Here is a 14,486-nt window from a genome sequence, read left to right as displayed (position 1 = left end):
CCATCTCAAAAAAAAAAAAAAGAAAAAAGAAACTCCGTCTCAAACAAACAAACAAACAAAATCAGTTCAGCTGAGCGATGAGGGACTGCAGGGACTCAGACCGGGACGTCTCAGTCTGTCTCCCCAGGAGGGGCCCTGGGCCCTGCAAGGAAATGGTGAAGTCCAGGCGCGGGCAGAACCACACAGGCGAGGCCCAGTGTTCCTTACGCTTCCACATCACAGGGAAGCCATCAGCGACCACAGGCTCAGGTCACGGACTCAGGACCCGAATTTCCCGGCCCTGGTGGGTGGACACACGCGTGAGCTACCCATACAATGGAACAGTATTTGGCTGTAAAGAGGAGTGACTGGCTTGGCACACACAGCGGCCGGGATGATCCTGGAAACCACACTCGGGGAGAGAAGCAGGTGAGCCAGTTCCTACAGAACATCCCGAACGGGAAAATCCAGACACAGAAAGCCACTCGGTGGTTGCCAGGGGCTGTGGAGGTGGGAACCGGAGAGTGACCGAGGAACAGCCACACACAAGGTTTCCTCTGGTTCCACAGCTGCTGAATATGCTGAAACTCACCTACTGAAGTGCACAGAGCTCAGGCTATCACAACCATACCTCAACAAACCTGCTGCCAGAAAGGTAAACAACCCTCACCCGTCTCACACTCAACTTCCTTTGCTGGCTATCGTCACCTTCAAATACTAAAGACAGGTGTCGAAAGAAAGAAGCGAGCGACAACTGGAAGATGGGAAGATGGGACTCGGCATCAAGGAACAATCGATGCTGTGGGGACCAGCTGACCACACGCAGAGCTCTGAGACCCACAGGAGGAAGCCCGTGGCCGCAGCTGCTGGACCAACGCCACACCAGAAACCTGCTCCAGCGGGGGAAGGACTGGCACCTGTCCTGCTGCCCCCATTCAGCCCAGGAGGCCACCTCTCCTAAGGCTGCAGCTGGCGGGTGAGGGGGCGACATGGTGGCTGCCCCAACCCCATGAGGCCAAGGAGCTTCCAGGCCAGGTGGTCCCAGAGAGGTGAGTGCTGTGTGCTTCTTGGAGACACGGCTCCAGGACCAGGAGGCTGCAGAACAGAGCTGGGCCTTACAGAACTGGACCCAACACCAACCAGAAGCTGACCAGATCTGACCCAGAGAGAGCAGAACTTGACCCAGCAGCCGCCCGGCCTCCTGACCTCTTGAGCCCACGAGACTGAGTCAGCAAAGCCAGTCTATGGGAGGTGCAGGGACAGACGATGTGGGGTTTTTAATCTTTTTTTCCCTTTGAGATGGACTCTTGCTCTGTCGCCCAGGCTGGAGTGCAGTGGTGCAGTCTTGGCTCACTGCAACCTCTGCCCGCCGGGTTCAAGTGATTCTCTTGCCTCAGCTTCCAGAGTAACTGGGATTACAGGTATACATCAGGAGACCCAGCTAATTTTTGTGTTTTTAGTAGAGACAGGGTTTCGCCATGTTGGCCAGGCTGGTCTCACACTGCTGACCTCAGGTGATCCACCTGCCTCGGCCTCCCAAAGTGCTGGGATTACGGGCGTGAGCCCCCACACCCGGATTAATGTGGTTTCTTTGACAATTAAAAAACAAAACAAAACAAAACAAAAAATACAAAGCAATAGCATGGAAAGGACGGTTTGAGAACACCTGCAAGGCCTGCCAGGCGGCTCCCTGATGCAGACACAACTGGGATGGCTCTGAGGGACGTGCACACCCAAGACCTCCCTCCTGTGGACCCCAAGGCGGCCGCTGTGAGCCAGTGACCGCAGGACTTGGAATAATCTGGGCTGGCGGAGATGGGGCCAGCAGGCAGGGAGGGCGCCAGGTTCGGCTGCCCTGCCTCCGTCCAGGCTGGAAGTCCCTCACCTTGCTCCTGTGGCCACTGATGAGACGTGTGCTAGTGCCCTCGGCCCAGCTGATGAACCAGAGTGTGCCCGCTCTGGTGCCCACGACGCCCATGTCCACGCTGTCATCGAAGCTGGCGCTCACCACAGCCCCGTCCAGCACCAGCTCGTGTTCCATGAACACAGAACTGGACCTGAGGGTGCAGGGGAGGAGGAGAGAGAACAGTGGGTCTCAAGGCTGACAACAAGAGCCAGCTGGGTCCCCAGCTGAGGCAGGGCCTTCAGCATTGCATCTTGGGACCTGGCTGTGCCCTCCCGGTGAAGGAAGAGAAAGCCCATGGAGCTGGGGCTTCTGGGCCCGTGCCCGTCTTCGATGGCAGCCAGCAAGGCCCAGGCCACACTCAAGCCTGTCCCTCGGAGGGGCTAGCAGACGGCTGGTCTGCAGGGCAGCCTAGCGGGGGGCACTGGCTGCAAGTCCCGGTCAGGGACACCAACACCCACCTGCAGCTGAAACACACGGGGGTGAACGGCTCACCTGGCACCTGAGCCCTTGCACCTCAGCTCCGACACAGCCCCCACAGCCCACAGGCGCAGCCGCCCTGTGCTGCCACCGCTGACCAATCGAGAGCTCGAACACAGCAACAGCCCTGGGGGCAGGAGGAGCCATGAGGGGCCACAGCCACCCTCCCAGAGGCCCTGGGTCACAAGGCTGCCCGGACGCCAGGGCTGGAGACGAGGCGTCTGCCCCAGTTCTGAGGATCCCAGGTTGGGGTCCTAAGGGCCACAGGGCTTCTGCAGGGCACTCACCAATGCCACCATCGTCTGCCTCCCAGGACAGGAAGCAGCGGCCAGCACGCGTGTCCCAGACACAGACCTGGCCGGAGCTGGTGCCACAGTAGAGCAAGGGGGGTGCCCCGTAGCAGAGCGAGGTCAGCTCTCCAGCCCCCACTGTCTCTGGGACCTGCTCTCGATGCATCTGGCAGGGTACGAGTAGCCATGGGTCAGTGGTGTCCTGGGCCCCAGTCAGATTCCACCCCACAAAATGACCCCTGGGCCCAAACACCAAGCGGGTGACCTGGCACCTGAAGGCTGATGTCTGCCCCGCGTTGCTGCAGGAGCCAGAAGGTGACAGAGCCCTGGCCCACACAGGTGAGCTCGCCGGCGTCCCAGGGGTTGAAGGCCACGCCACGCACTGGCCCCGGGAGGCGGGCGGAGGACACGAGGTCATAGGTGGCCGTGCCCCACAGGGCGAGGGTGCGGCCGTCATGGCCCCCTGGGAAGGACACACAGCAGCTACGTCAGGTGCACAGGTGCAGCCCCCCGGGGTCTAGGGAAGCCCGTGGCCTCCACCCCCCCACCACTGACCCAATGTGACGAGAAGCCTGTCATCCGGTGAGAAGGCCAGGGCCAGCACAGTGGTGCTATGGTGGGAAATGAGATGCTGGCAGAGGCCACCAGACACGTCCCAGACGCGGATCTGACAACGGGCAGTCGTGCTGCTGCAGCCCGAGGCAGAGGCCAAGACCTGGCAGGCAAGAGGGCATGCAGTGAGTGGGGAGGCCGCGGCCAGCTGGCCCCACCTCAGCTCTGCCAGCTCTGGCTGGAGTGGAGGCTGGGGTGGCCATCTGCTCCGTCTGTGGTGGTGAGAGCCCGCACTGGTCCGGGAGCTCGGTTCTGCCAGGCACAGTGGTCCTGGGTGAGGAGGAGGGCAACGTAGGCAGGCACCTGGGCACTGTGGCTGAGGGCCAGCGTGGAGATCTCCGCAGGGTGGCCGGGCCAGTGCTGCTGGGCGCCAGAGTGCAGGTCTTCCACCACCACCAGGCGGCCGCAAGTGTAGGCAAAGAAGCCTGTGAGGAGAGGTCGGGGCCTGGGGGCGGGGCCTGGCAGAGCCGCGGGGCGGGGCCAAGGGGTTAGCATCATCCCAGGCACAGGCGCACCCTCCCCATCGCCCGGCAGCCAAAGTGCTTCCCAGGACCTGGGCTGGAGCGCCAGGAGGCGCTACCGGGAGAACAGAGCCCCACACTGATGGCTGGCGCTCATTTGCCGCCAGGGCCTGGCCTTGGGGTGGGAACAGCTGGACCACGCGTGGCGGCATCTTGGCTGGGGGTGGGGGTAAGCTCTCGGCCCCCACCTGTGTCCGGACTCCAGACCATGTTGGCCCGCCCATTCCCGCTGTAGCCAACGACAGCCTTCAGACGCAGCCACTCACCGCTGGCGGGAGGCAGGGAAGTGCCCTGCAAGGAAGGAGACCCGGATGCTGCTGGGGCCAGCATGGCCACCTGGGCCCCAAACCTGCACATGGTAAGCTGCTTTGGGGCATACCCAGGCCAGCTGCAGAGGGCACCCAGGGGCATAGATGGGGAAGCAGGGGTGGGAGATGTGGGCACTCGGTGTGCCAGGGCCAGGAGGGACACAGGCCCATGGGGTTCTCAAGGGCAGCTGCTGGATGAGAGGGGAAGGCGGGTCAGCAGGAGGCCACCACAGGATCCCGTCTGGAGGCCGGCGGAGGGCGGGGCGGGGGTGCGGGACGAAGGTGCCTCCAGGAGACAGGTGCTCGAAGGCCAGAGCATCCCCTTTGGAGACCAAAAACAACCCTGAGGAGGTGCTGGGAGGCCCTGGGGGGGCTCTGTCCTTGCTGGGGAAAAAGAGGGCTCCCAGAAACAATTCCCCACCTTGGCAGAGTGGGGGCCGCGGCTGGCCCTGGCAGGTGTGAAAGCCTTGTAGGCAGCCGGGCAGCTGGTGCGTGGGGCCCCCGAATTCTTGGTGTCGCTGGTGCCTGGCAGGGTGGAGGCAGAGCCTGTGGCATCACACTGCCCTGCAGCTCTTCAGAGACCCCACACACTACACGCAGAGTCTCCCCACAAGGCCCTGGTCTACCACACAGTGAGAATGCACAGCGGGGCAGAGGCCAGGGCCACGGGCACACGGGCACAGGCAGGTGACCTCGCCTCTTCACACGGTGGACTCACCGACCGCCCTCAGGCCCCTGCACTGGCACCAGCGTCCCTGCCCTGCCCTCCACTGCTCACAGGCTTGGCTGGGGGAACAGGGAGATACGGCAAGCCCCCAGGAGCCCACTGCCGCAGCCCAGGCCCCATCTCCAGCCCTGCCGGCCTCCTCCTCCGTGAGCAGTGACCCCTCGGGGTCACGGTTCTCCTCACAGGGTCCTTCCTCGTCGGACGTGGTGAAAGTGCCTGGGCCCAATGAGGAGAGGAAAAACTGCCCACATCCCCTGACCCCACTGTCCCACCTGATGAGCAGTGATGGTACCTGCACCCCACAGCTGGACGTGCGTGAGTACCCGCTGCCACTGGGCCTGTGCCCTCAGACCCAAATCCCCCCACTCCTCCAGGACCCCTGCTGCTCACCATCGCCACCTTTGGGAGGCCTGGCACAAATGCCCAGCCGTGGTGGAGCCGCCTGAGATGGCTTGGGGACCTGCTGCCGGGGGAGCTCACTGGCCCTGGACGCAGCATCCTCTAGCTGTCCTGTGCCCAGGCCTGGGGAATAAGAAGCCCTGTGATGTTTGAGGAGGAAGAGGAAGGGCCGCTGGGCAGACACAGGACCAGCCCCAGAGTCGGTGCAGCGCCTGACCCCTGCTGAGCACAGCCACTCACCTGCCTCGCAGGCTGGGGAGGGCCCAGGGAAGCTTTGGTCGCTGGAGAGGGAGGAGAGAGGGTTTCAGGAGGGCCTGGGGGGCCTAAGCAGACACAGCTGAGAGTAGGCACTTGCCTCTCAGTAGTGGCCAGGATATCCCAGAGGAAGACGGCATCCCCTGCACTGAGGACCTGCTGCTGGTCAGGAGAGAAGGTCACAGCCTGCACAGGCTCCGAGTGGCCGATGTATACCTAGAGTTAGCGGCGTCACATGCAGGGACCCTGAGGCAGGGCATGGATGCTGCCGTGTGCCAGCCCCTGGGGGCGGTGAGCCCCACACAGCGTGAGACCCCGGAGGCACAGGGGGTCCTTGGGGGGTCACTCTTACCTCTCACCTTCTGCTCTCCCTGCCCCACCCACACCTGCAGGGGTCTCCCGGGCCACCTGAGGAGGTTTTCCTGATGGCCAAAGCCACCTGCCTCCCCACGCACACACCTGGGGGCCTGGGCCGGTCTGTGTCATGTAGTCCCACACCTTGACCGCCCGGCCAGCGGCCATCAGCAGGAAGCGGGCATCCTCACTGAGCATCAAGGAGGAGCAGGGCTCAGGGTGGACACCAGGCAGCTGGAACACAGTGCTCTTGGGAAATGCCGTGTCTCAGGAAAGTGGCTGGCAGCCTGGGGCCCCCCTTCGTTGTGGGTGTGGCGATGGCCCCCCACCCAGCTGGAGGTGCTGTAGGCACAGAGGCCGGGCCTGGGCAGCACAGGGAGGGCCAGGTCAGCAGGCTGCAGCCCTGAGGCTCACCTCCCGGATGACGCGGCCTGACGCAGCATCCAGCACCACGACTCTGTTGGATGAGGTGGACACCAGCAGGTGGCCCAGGGCTGCAGGGCCAAAGCACACAGCCACGGCTGAGTCCAGGCGGCCGCTGGCCAGGTCCAGAGTGCCGATGTCGACTCGCAGCAGCTGGGGTAGCGGCAAGTGGCCGACAGTCAGGTCCCCAGGCAGAGCTGGTGCCACCCAGGGCCAGGCTTGGGAGCGAGGCCCCGGGAACACTCACTCAGCACCCAGGTAGCACCTGCCCTGTAGAGGAACCTGGCGGCACCTGGACCCCACATGGCTGACGTGTACTGTGACAGGAGGCGGGACAGGGCCTAGGTCCTGCTCAAGTGGCTGTGACCTCCCTCCTGCCCCTGCAGCCAGCCTCTCACGGCCCAGTCTCCCCGGACCCAGGAGGGCTGCAGACTCACCTCGTCCAGGGAGGCCGAGCCCATGACCGTCACCGTGTGTCTGGAGGGTCCCACGAAGGCCAGCAGGCGGCCATCCCTGCTGACGGCCAGAGTGCCGGGGCTCGCGGGGGCATCCGGCCATACCACGTCCGCTGTGGCCACATGGGGCGGGGCAGGGGTCAGCTCGGGGGGAGGGAGCGCCAGGGTACACGTGGCCAGGGCCCAAGGAGGGCGCTGCCCCTGCCCCCACTTTCGGGAAACACCAGCCCAGGAGCACAGATGCGTCACAGTGGCAGAGGAAGGCCAAGGTGGCAGTGGGCGCCAGGCGCTGCCGGGGAGCTGGGAATCCCTGTGAGCCAGCAGTGGTCACAAGTGACCACTCAGGTGGCCCAAGTTATGGTGGCCGCAGGACAGGTCAGGCGCCCGTGGCTGGGTCTGACCCCAGCTGCTGACCTGGAGCTTGGGCTGCCTGCCTCCTCCTGGGCACAGACCCGGGCTGACCTCTGGCCTTGGGGGCCGGCGAACGCTAAACCACAATCTCAGGGCCTTGACAAGGTGACTGAGGCAGCCGCGCCGCCCCACAGGACCCAGCCAGTGGACCAGGAAACGGGCCCGTGTGTCGAGGTGTTGGCCTGCACCAGACCCAGGCCTCTCCCGCCTGGAGGAGTCCCCTGGAGCGGCTGCGGGGGGCCCAACCTGCCACTCGGAGGACATGCCACTGGGGGTCCGCACAGTTGTACTGGGCCAGGGAGCCCTGGGAGCAGGAGCTGAAGAGCAGGCGGCCGTCAGGGGTGGCGGTCAGGCCGGTGATGGCTCCTTGGTGGCACCTGCAGTACACACAGGGACCCCGCTGGCCCCAGTCCCAAAGCCCAACTAGGACGTGAAGCCCCAAGAACCACAGGATCCCTTGACCTCCAGCCAACCAGCCTGGCCACGGAAGTCCCCATGGGGCAGCAAAGGGTGGGGCTCCGGCTGGCGCTGGCCATCCTGCACGTGACCCCCGCCTGGCCACCCCAGCTTCCACCGCGGGGTCTCTGTGGGGCTGGTGGCCGGCTGGGCACTTACGTGTGTTCCACCAGGACCTCAGCAGCCTCCAGGCTGAAGGAGCGCACGGCCCCACTGCTAAAGCCGCAGAAGAAGGTCAGCCTTGTGGGGTGGAAGGTGACGGTGCACGGGGCCTCCTCTGACGAGGTGAAGTCGTATAGCTGCGGGACGGGGGCCGTGCTGAGGGGAGGGCAGGGATCACAAGGGCCCACAGGTTCTCCAGGAGGCCCAAACCCACAAGGCCAACACAGCCTGGAAAGACCAGGTCCCTGTAGGCCCCCCACCCCCGCTGACAAACCCCTGCTTCACGACCTCCTGGCCTTCCCTGCCGCGCCGCTCCTGCCAACCCCACCTGCTGCAGGGTGGCCAGGTCCCAGATGCGGACGGTGCGGTCCTGGGACACGGTGGCCAGCTGTCGCCGCCTCTGCTCCGTGGCGAGGGCCAGCACTGGGGCGGTGTGGGAGCGAGCCAGCGTGTGGTACACCCGGGATGGCGCGTCCAGGAAGCCCAGGTGGCCCGAGGAGGTGGCGGACAGCACACGGAGGCCGTCGGGGCTGACACAGACTGAGCTGACGGGGCCCTCGTGCTCTGTGGGTGGGGCGGGGTCAGGGACCTCCCAGGGCCACCCCGGGGTGAGCAGCATGCCAGAGCCAACCCTGGGCAGCCACTGCTCAGGCTTCAGGTCCCCAAGACCTCAGCAAATGCACTCCCTGCTGCTCAAAGTCCCAGGCTCCACATGGCTGCAAGATACAGCTCCCTTGAGACCAGCACTCGGAGGCTAGGCAGGACCCAGGCTGGGAGGCTTCGCCCACTACCCATGGCCCACCAAGCCCTTCTGTGAGGCTGCCCTGTGGGCCGCCCTGGCATTAGCCGCCCCAGGGCTCAGGACACGTCGCTTGGCCCCGTGGCTCCCTGTGCAGCCAGGAACCAGGGCGGCTGCCAGCAGAGCCCCAGGGACTTCGCCTTCCCTGCCCCAGCACCCAGGCGAGGCTCTCCCCGAGTTGGAAGAGCAGGGCCTACAACCTCACCTGCCTCCAGGAGCACCGAGGAAAAGTCCAGGGGCCAGAGCCGCAAGTAGCCGTCCGCAGAACCCACAGCACACACGGCCGGGGAGACACTGAGGCTGCTGATGGCAATGCCGGGGCCTGGGGGCGGGGGGCGTCAGTGCCTCAGTGTCTCTGCCACCCTCGCCGCATGGCAGGAGCCCTCTTACCTGTGCTGAAGGTCTGCTTCTGACGGTGGGGGCCGCCCGGAGTCTGTGTGGGGAGCAGGCGGCGGGCATGCCGCACGACCATGCACTGACAGTCGATCTCCAAGATGTGGCCGCTGCGGCTGCACACGAAGCTGCCCAAAAAGGCAACAGGGAAGGTAAGGCCCTCAGGGTACCAGGCACCAGGGCCCCCACGCTGGGGCAGGCTGTGGGGAAGGGCAGGGGCTCACAGCATGGCAGCCGAGGGCTCCGGGCAGCCGTCCTGGGCCTGCTTGAAGGCGAGGTCGGTGAACTGCAGCGCGTGGTGCTCCCCCAGGTCCACGGGGCAGGAACGCAGCGCCCCGCCACGCAGCCGCCAGAGCCGCACGCTGCCCTGCCCACACGACGCCATCCTGCGAGGAATGAGAACTGAGTACCGCGGCAGCCCGCAGTGCCCTGACCCACCAGGAGACGTGATGCACAACCAAGGCTGGGAACGACGGTCCCCGAGCCAGGGGGAGGTGCTCGGGCCCCAGTCCCCACTCCGGGCCCAGACCCTCTCCCAGCATCGTGGATGGGCGGCTGCATCACCTGGTTTCATCAAAAAAGGTGACCTGGAAGGCCTGGACGTCAAAGTCAGTGTGCGCCTTTGCCAGAACGACCACCTCGCCACCGAGGCCCACCTGGCCGGTGCCCCAGGCCACCACCATCTGCAACAAGCCCAGGCTGAGCCCGCAGAGCAGGGCCCGTCAGTGCCGCCTTGATTCTGCGAGGCCCAGCTGAGCCCCGCCTGGAGGTGGCTTTTCTCTCACACAGAGACCAGCCTCTGAGCGTGCGGCTGCGGAGGGAGGAAGGAAACCAGCCCCTCCATCTTCTTGCCCTGATGTGTGGCAGCTCTGGGATGACTACAGAGACCCACGATGCTGAGTGCTGCATCCCATCCACACAGAAGTAAAAACCCACCCACAAGCCGGAAGGCAGATAAAAAGCAGCTCGTGGCTGCGCACAGTGGCTCACGCCTGTGATCCCAGCACTTTGGGGGGCTTGAGGTGGGAGGATGGGAGGACTGCTTGAGCCCTGAAGTTTGAGACCAGCCAGGGCAACGTAACGAAACCCCATCTCTACAAAAAGTTAAAGAAACAAAACGTTAGCCAGCTGCAGTGGCACACGCCTGTGGCCTAACTACCTGGGAAGCTGAGGCAGGAGGATGGCTGGAGTCCAGCTGGCAGGGAGGTCAGGGAGGGGGTCGAGGCTGCAGTCAGCTATGATTGCACCGCAGCATTCCAGCCCAGGTGACAGAACAAGGCCCTCTCTCAAAAAAAAGTGTTTTAAAAAAGTGCTCCTACCGAGACGCCAGGCGATTTGGCTGTGTGGACGTGCCACTGATGCCCAAGCGTGGGTAGCTGCAGGGGCTCTGCCATGTGAAAATCTCATAACCGCATCACCAGCAGAGAGAACGAAGCAAGGTGTGTAAATGTTGGCTTAAACCGACTCCAATGGCCGATAAACCAAGACATGTGAGAAATGTGAGCTGCTGGTGGTGCTTTCTGTGTAGAGCAGGGGGGCGGCATGAACACCGGAGTGCACAGAGCCCCACCACGGGAGGACACAGAGCAGGGACCCAGGATCACACAAGGTGGAGTTTCAGAAAACCAAGACCCTTCAAGCTGCCTGCGTGCATCAGGACGGCCCCCCCGGCCCCCAACCCCCGGCCAGGGCCCTGTTACCGTCCTCCCGTGGCGGTCCTTGCCAACCCCGCAGAGAAGGGCCCCGCTGTCAGAGAAGCTGTGAACAGGGAGGAGGTGGTCAGTGTCGCCTGGGCTGACCCCCACCCCCTGCGTGGGGCACACCTGTGCCCACCTGAGGGAGCAGACGACACGCACTGGGCTCTGGAACAGGCACAGGCACCGCCCGGTCTGGAAGTCCCAGAGCCGCATCACACTGGGGGTCCCTGCCTGGGCCGAGGCCAATCGTGAGCTGCTGCCATCCAGCGCCAGGGCGGACACCTAGGAGGCAGAAGGGTGAGGGAGGGTGCAGGGGCTGCAGGTGCGAGCCGCCCTGGGCCCGGGCAGCACCCACCTTGTCTGTGTGGCCGAGGAAGAAGCGCTGCTCCCCCGTGTCCACGGACAGGACGACGATGACCGCGTGGCAGGGGTATACAACAGCCGTCCCGTCCGGGGTCCACAGGGCCTGGCACAAGGGGGCAGGGAGCTTAGGACTGGTGCTATGCCAGGCCCTCCTGGCTGCTGGGAGGTCAGCTTCACCTCCCACTCCAGCCCAGGGAGAGGGGGTGGCAGGCCTGGCACACACGCCTGGACACACAGCCACCCAGGGGCAAGAGAAAACACCCTGCACATACTACACACACGAGTCACAGGCTGCAGATGTCAAAAGAACAGCTGGAACACGCAAGCAGGCACGCGTACACACATGCACAGACGCCTGTCCGCTAAGCCCCGCCTCCAGTGCAAGAAACTCCGGGGTGGGGATAACAAAAAGCCAAAGGGCCCCCAAACACTCAGAGCAGGCACCCAGCAGGGCCTGACAAGGGCCCAAGGCCACTGGGGCAGAGGGGAAGGCCACCTCCTCTGCCATGAGGCTCCTCTCCTAGAAGGCCCTTGCCACCCATCAGGGACCCACAGGTTGTGCCCACAGCCTGGCCCCACGCTGCTGGTCCGGACCATCAGAGCTCCAAAGACATGAGAGGTCTGGGTCTTCGCGGGGAGCGCTTAGCCCAGCCAGTGAGTAAGAGATGCCCGTGACCCTGAGAGCCCCCTGGTACCAGGAGGTGACAGCAGCTGTGGGTGGGGCAGACGCCTGAGCACGCAGGAAGCAGCAGTCTGCAGGGGGACGGGACCGCTGTGCCGAGGGGGCTCGGGAGCCCACACAGCCACCACAGGACATAGGTCTCTCCTTTCTCCCCGTCCCGTATCAGCGCTCAAGGCAGCCAACAGGAGCTGCCCTGGACGCAGCCCAGGAGCCTCACCTGTCTGGTGCTATGGCCCCCAAAGCCGATGACGCCCTTGAGCCTCAGGACAGGGTCCGGGAGGAAGCGCTGAAACTGCCATTCACATCAAGGCCCTGGAAGGCTCAGCCAGGCCCCCAGAACGCCCCTGACCAACTCTGGGCCCCGCCAACCCCTAACTGGGTCCTGCCTCTCAAGAAGACTGCCCTGGTCCTGGGTAGCTCCTGCTGGTGTGCTAAGGAGGAAGCTGGGACTCCGGCTGCACTGCCAGACCTTCCAGGGTACCCCACAGACCACCTGGGGCTGGGGCACTGGGGGTGAGCAGAAGCCCTTCCTTACTCTTTGTGGACAGAGATTCTTCCCCAAAGCTGCCTCCCGCCAGCCTCAGGAGGCTGACTCAGAGACCGTCAGAGACACATTCGTCCTGAATGCATCTCGTGGCAGGCTACCAGCTGCCCCGGCCCACACGTCACCGGACCCCGCCTGCTGTGGGATGGCCACTCACCTTGCATGAGCCGGCGTCCTCAAGGGCCACAGGCACCTCAGTCGACTCGTGAGTCAATACATGGGTGCCGGCAGCAGCCGTGTGGATGTCAGAGGCCTTCACCTGGGCCCAGGGCTCAAGGCTATGGAAACCGGGGCCATCGGTGTTGGAGGCCTCTGAGCGCTCTTGGGACAGGCTGATCTCTGGGAAGGGCTTGGGTGCCAAGGGGGCCTGGCCGGACTGTTGGGGGACAAGTGCCCATCAGTGCCCTGGGCCGTCACGCCCCAACCCCATCTCAGAGGACGAAGGGGATACTCACGACTGTGGGGCTGGGTATCTGGACCACTGGAGACACACTGAATTGCACAGGTTTGCTGGAGGCCACCGGGCAAGGGAGAGGCTGAGGCCCCGGCCCCAGGAGGACTACAACAGAGCAAAGACCCCCAGTGACCCAGGGGTGAGCTACGCAGACCCCTGGTGAAGGTGACGCCTGGGGAGGAGCAGCAGCAAGTGGCCCAGCTTCACAGGCTCTGCAGGACCCACAGCCAGCATCCCACGTCCGCCCTGGGCCCTGAAACCCTCCTCTTCTAGCTAGAAAGCTTGGGGCCCCCAGGTACCCCTCACACAGACCTCCCACCCATGTGGTTCTGGGAGCTCGGACAACCTACAGCCTTCCCTGGGTCCCTGCACCAGCTGCAGCCAGCACACCACTGGGTCCTTTCCCAGCCCTCTCCTCTCCTACCAAGCCCCACGCACCCTACAGGCCTTAACCTGGGTCCCGGCTGACTCCACAGGCCCACCTGCCTCAGGAGGTGAACAGCTCTTCTCAATCGGCTTAGAAGGCACTTTCAAGCTGTCGCTTGGAAACCTTGGCAGGCAGAGGGACAGTCAGCGTCTGGGGGCCCAAGGGCCACCTACTCTCCCACCACCGAGGCCGCCGTGGAAAAAAGCAGAACCACTCACCGGACATGGACGTAGCGGTCATGCCAGCTCTCTCCCTTGGGCACAGGGAAAGCCATTTCCCGAGGCATAGGAGTGACGGACAGCTTTGCCCACGGGGCCCCAGAGATGGCTACAAGGAGCAGGGTTGTTCCAGGTCAAGGGAGACTGTTTGGCCACCTGAGCACGGGGCAGCTGCCAAAGCACTGCCATACCACCAGCCCAGCCACCCCCCCCACCCCCCGGCTGCCTCCGGGGTGGGGTTCTGGCCAGAGCTCAGAGACAGTACAGCTTGAGTACTGTACTTTCCCAAGCACCCTGGACCATGCCCAGTGAGTGGCCTCTCCAGGGCTGACAGCATGGGTGGTGAGACGTGGAGTGGGGAGCACAGGTGTGGCCCTCACCAGGCTCAAAGCACAGGTCGCTAGTGTAAAGGTTCCTGACCAGCAGGCTGGCGCACAGCCTGACGCTCTTGAGATGGCCGTAGCGACGGTTCAGGTAAACCAGGAGAATGTCCTGCAGGTCGAGCTGCAGGCAGGTCCAGCGGGCTCCATGGGGGACCAAACCCACCAGATCTGCAGGACAGGCACTCAGGGTCAGCGCCCACCCTCCTGACAACCCGACTGCCAGAACTGTGAGCTTGCGCCCCCGCCAGGTTGACCCCCGGGCCACAGAGGAGCCTCACTGGGCCTGCACCAGCTCTCTCGAGCCGCCTGTCCTGGACCATCCACACCCCATCTCAGTGTCACCTCTCTGGGGTGTCCTGGCCTCCAGGACGAAGGGAAACTGGAGCCGCGTGGCCGTAGATTTAAACTCCTTGAAGAGGTTGGAGAAAGACACACGGATGACCTGGTTGTCCTGTGGGGACGGAGCAGGGCCTTGAGGAGACGGGCCGCAGGGGTGCTGGGGCTCCCATGCAGTCCCCAGCCGCGGGCTCTGTACCTCGGTGGACACATCCAAGTGGATGACGAAGTGCTTGCTGGGCAGGGGCCGAAAGAGCACATACAGGTACCGCCCGGTCAGCCCCAGGGACTGGGTGCTGTTCTTAGGCAGCTGGATGTAGTTGGCGGCAGAGACTGAGCCCCGAATGCGATACACGGCGCCCTTCAGGGTCTTGTCCTGGAGAAGCGGGAGCCCGCGTCACCGACGGCACCCAGGAGAAGTGCAGCGGGGGCGAGGGGGCCCTCGGGGGCGGGGC

The 14,486-nt window shown here is 64.3% G+C and overlaps 1 protein-coding gene across 1 annotated transcript in view; it reads right to left on the bottom strand.

Annotated features, from left to right (window-relative positions):
• The window catches only part of WDR90 (WD repeat domain 90), a 19,415-nt gene that overhangs the window by 3,247 nt on the left and 1,682 nt on the right, over window positions 1-14,486 (bottom strand). Inside the window, exons 2-33 of the mRNA XM_011962479.1 lie at window positions 14,231-14,407; window positions 14,038-14,146; window positions 13,693-13,863; window positions 13,313-13,421; window positions 13,150-13,217; window positions 12,669-12,772; window positions 12,371-12,589; window positions 11,887-11,955; window positions 10,980-11,090; window positions 10,761-10,906; window positions 10,628-10,685; window positions 9,492-9,610; window positions 9,152-9,313; window positions 8,925-9,055; window positions 8,740-8,856; window positions 8,064-8,299; window positions 7,733-7,872; window positions 7,364-7,494; window positions 6,689-6,819; window positions 6,243-6,404; window positions 5,934-6,062; window positions 5,575-5,690; window positions 5,460-5,500; window positions 5,211-5,342; window positions 4,515-4,618; window positions 3,974-4,076; window positions 3,568-3,689; window positions 3,208-3,367; window positions 2,925-3,115; window positions 2,650-2,818; window positions 2,378-2,489; window positions 1,865-2,030 (exon numbers count right to left, since the gene is read on the bottom strand). Of these exons, the coding sequence (XP_011817869.1) occupies window positions 1,865-2,030; window positions 2,378-2,489; window positions 2,650-2,818; window positions 2,925-3,115; window positions 3,208-3,367; window positions 3,568-3,689; window positions 3,974-4,076; window positions 4,515-4,618; window positions 5,211-5,342; window positions 5,460-5,500; window positions 5,575-5,690; window positions 5,934-6,062; window positions 6,243-6,404; window positions 6,689-6,819; window positions 7,364-7,494; window positions 7,733-7,872; window positions 8,064-8,299; window positions 8,740-8,856; window positions 8,925-9,055; window positions 9,152-9,313; window positions 9,492-9,610; window positions 10,628-10,685; window positions 10,761-10,906; window positions 10,980-11,090; window positions 11,887-11,955; window positions 12,371-12,589; window positions 12,669-12,772; window positions 13,150-13,217; window positions 13,313-13,421; window positions 13,693-13,863; window positions 14,038-14,146; window positions 14,231-14,407 (4,215 nt within the window). The remainder of the gene's footprint in view (window positions 1-1,864; window positions 2,031-2,377; window positions 2,490-2,649; window positions 2,819-2,924; window positions 3,116-3,207; window positions 3,368-3,567; window positions 3,690-3,973; window positions 4,077-4,514; window positions 4,619-5,210; window positions 5,343-5,459; window positions 5,501-5,574; window positions 5,691-5,933; window positions 6,063-6,242; window positions 6,405-6,688; window positions 6,820-7,363; window positions 7,495-7,732; window positions 7,873-8,063; window positions 8,300-8,739; window positions 8,857-8,924; window positions 9,056-9,151; window positions 9,314-9,491; window positions 9,611-10,627; window positions 10,686-10,760; window positions 10,907-10,979; window positions 11,091-11,886; window positions 11,956-12,370; window positions 12,590-12,668; window positions 12,773-13,149; window positions 13,218-13,312; window positions 13,422-13,692; window positions 13,864-14,037; window positions 14,147-14,230; window positions 14,408-14,486) is intronic.

This window comes from Colobus angolensis, unplaced genomic scaffold (assembly GCF_000951035.1).
Source record: "Colobus angolensis palliatus isolate OR3802 unplaced genomic scaffold, Cang.pa_1.0 Scaffold59, whole genome shotgun sequence".
Classification (NCBI taxonomy): Eukaryota; Metazoa; Chordata; class Mammalia; order Primates; family Cercopithecidae; genus Colobus; species Colobus angolensis.
Note: the sequence above shows the minus strand (reverse complement) of the source record. Positions and strands in the feature narration are given on the sequence as shown.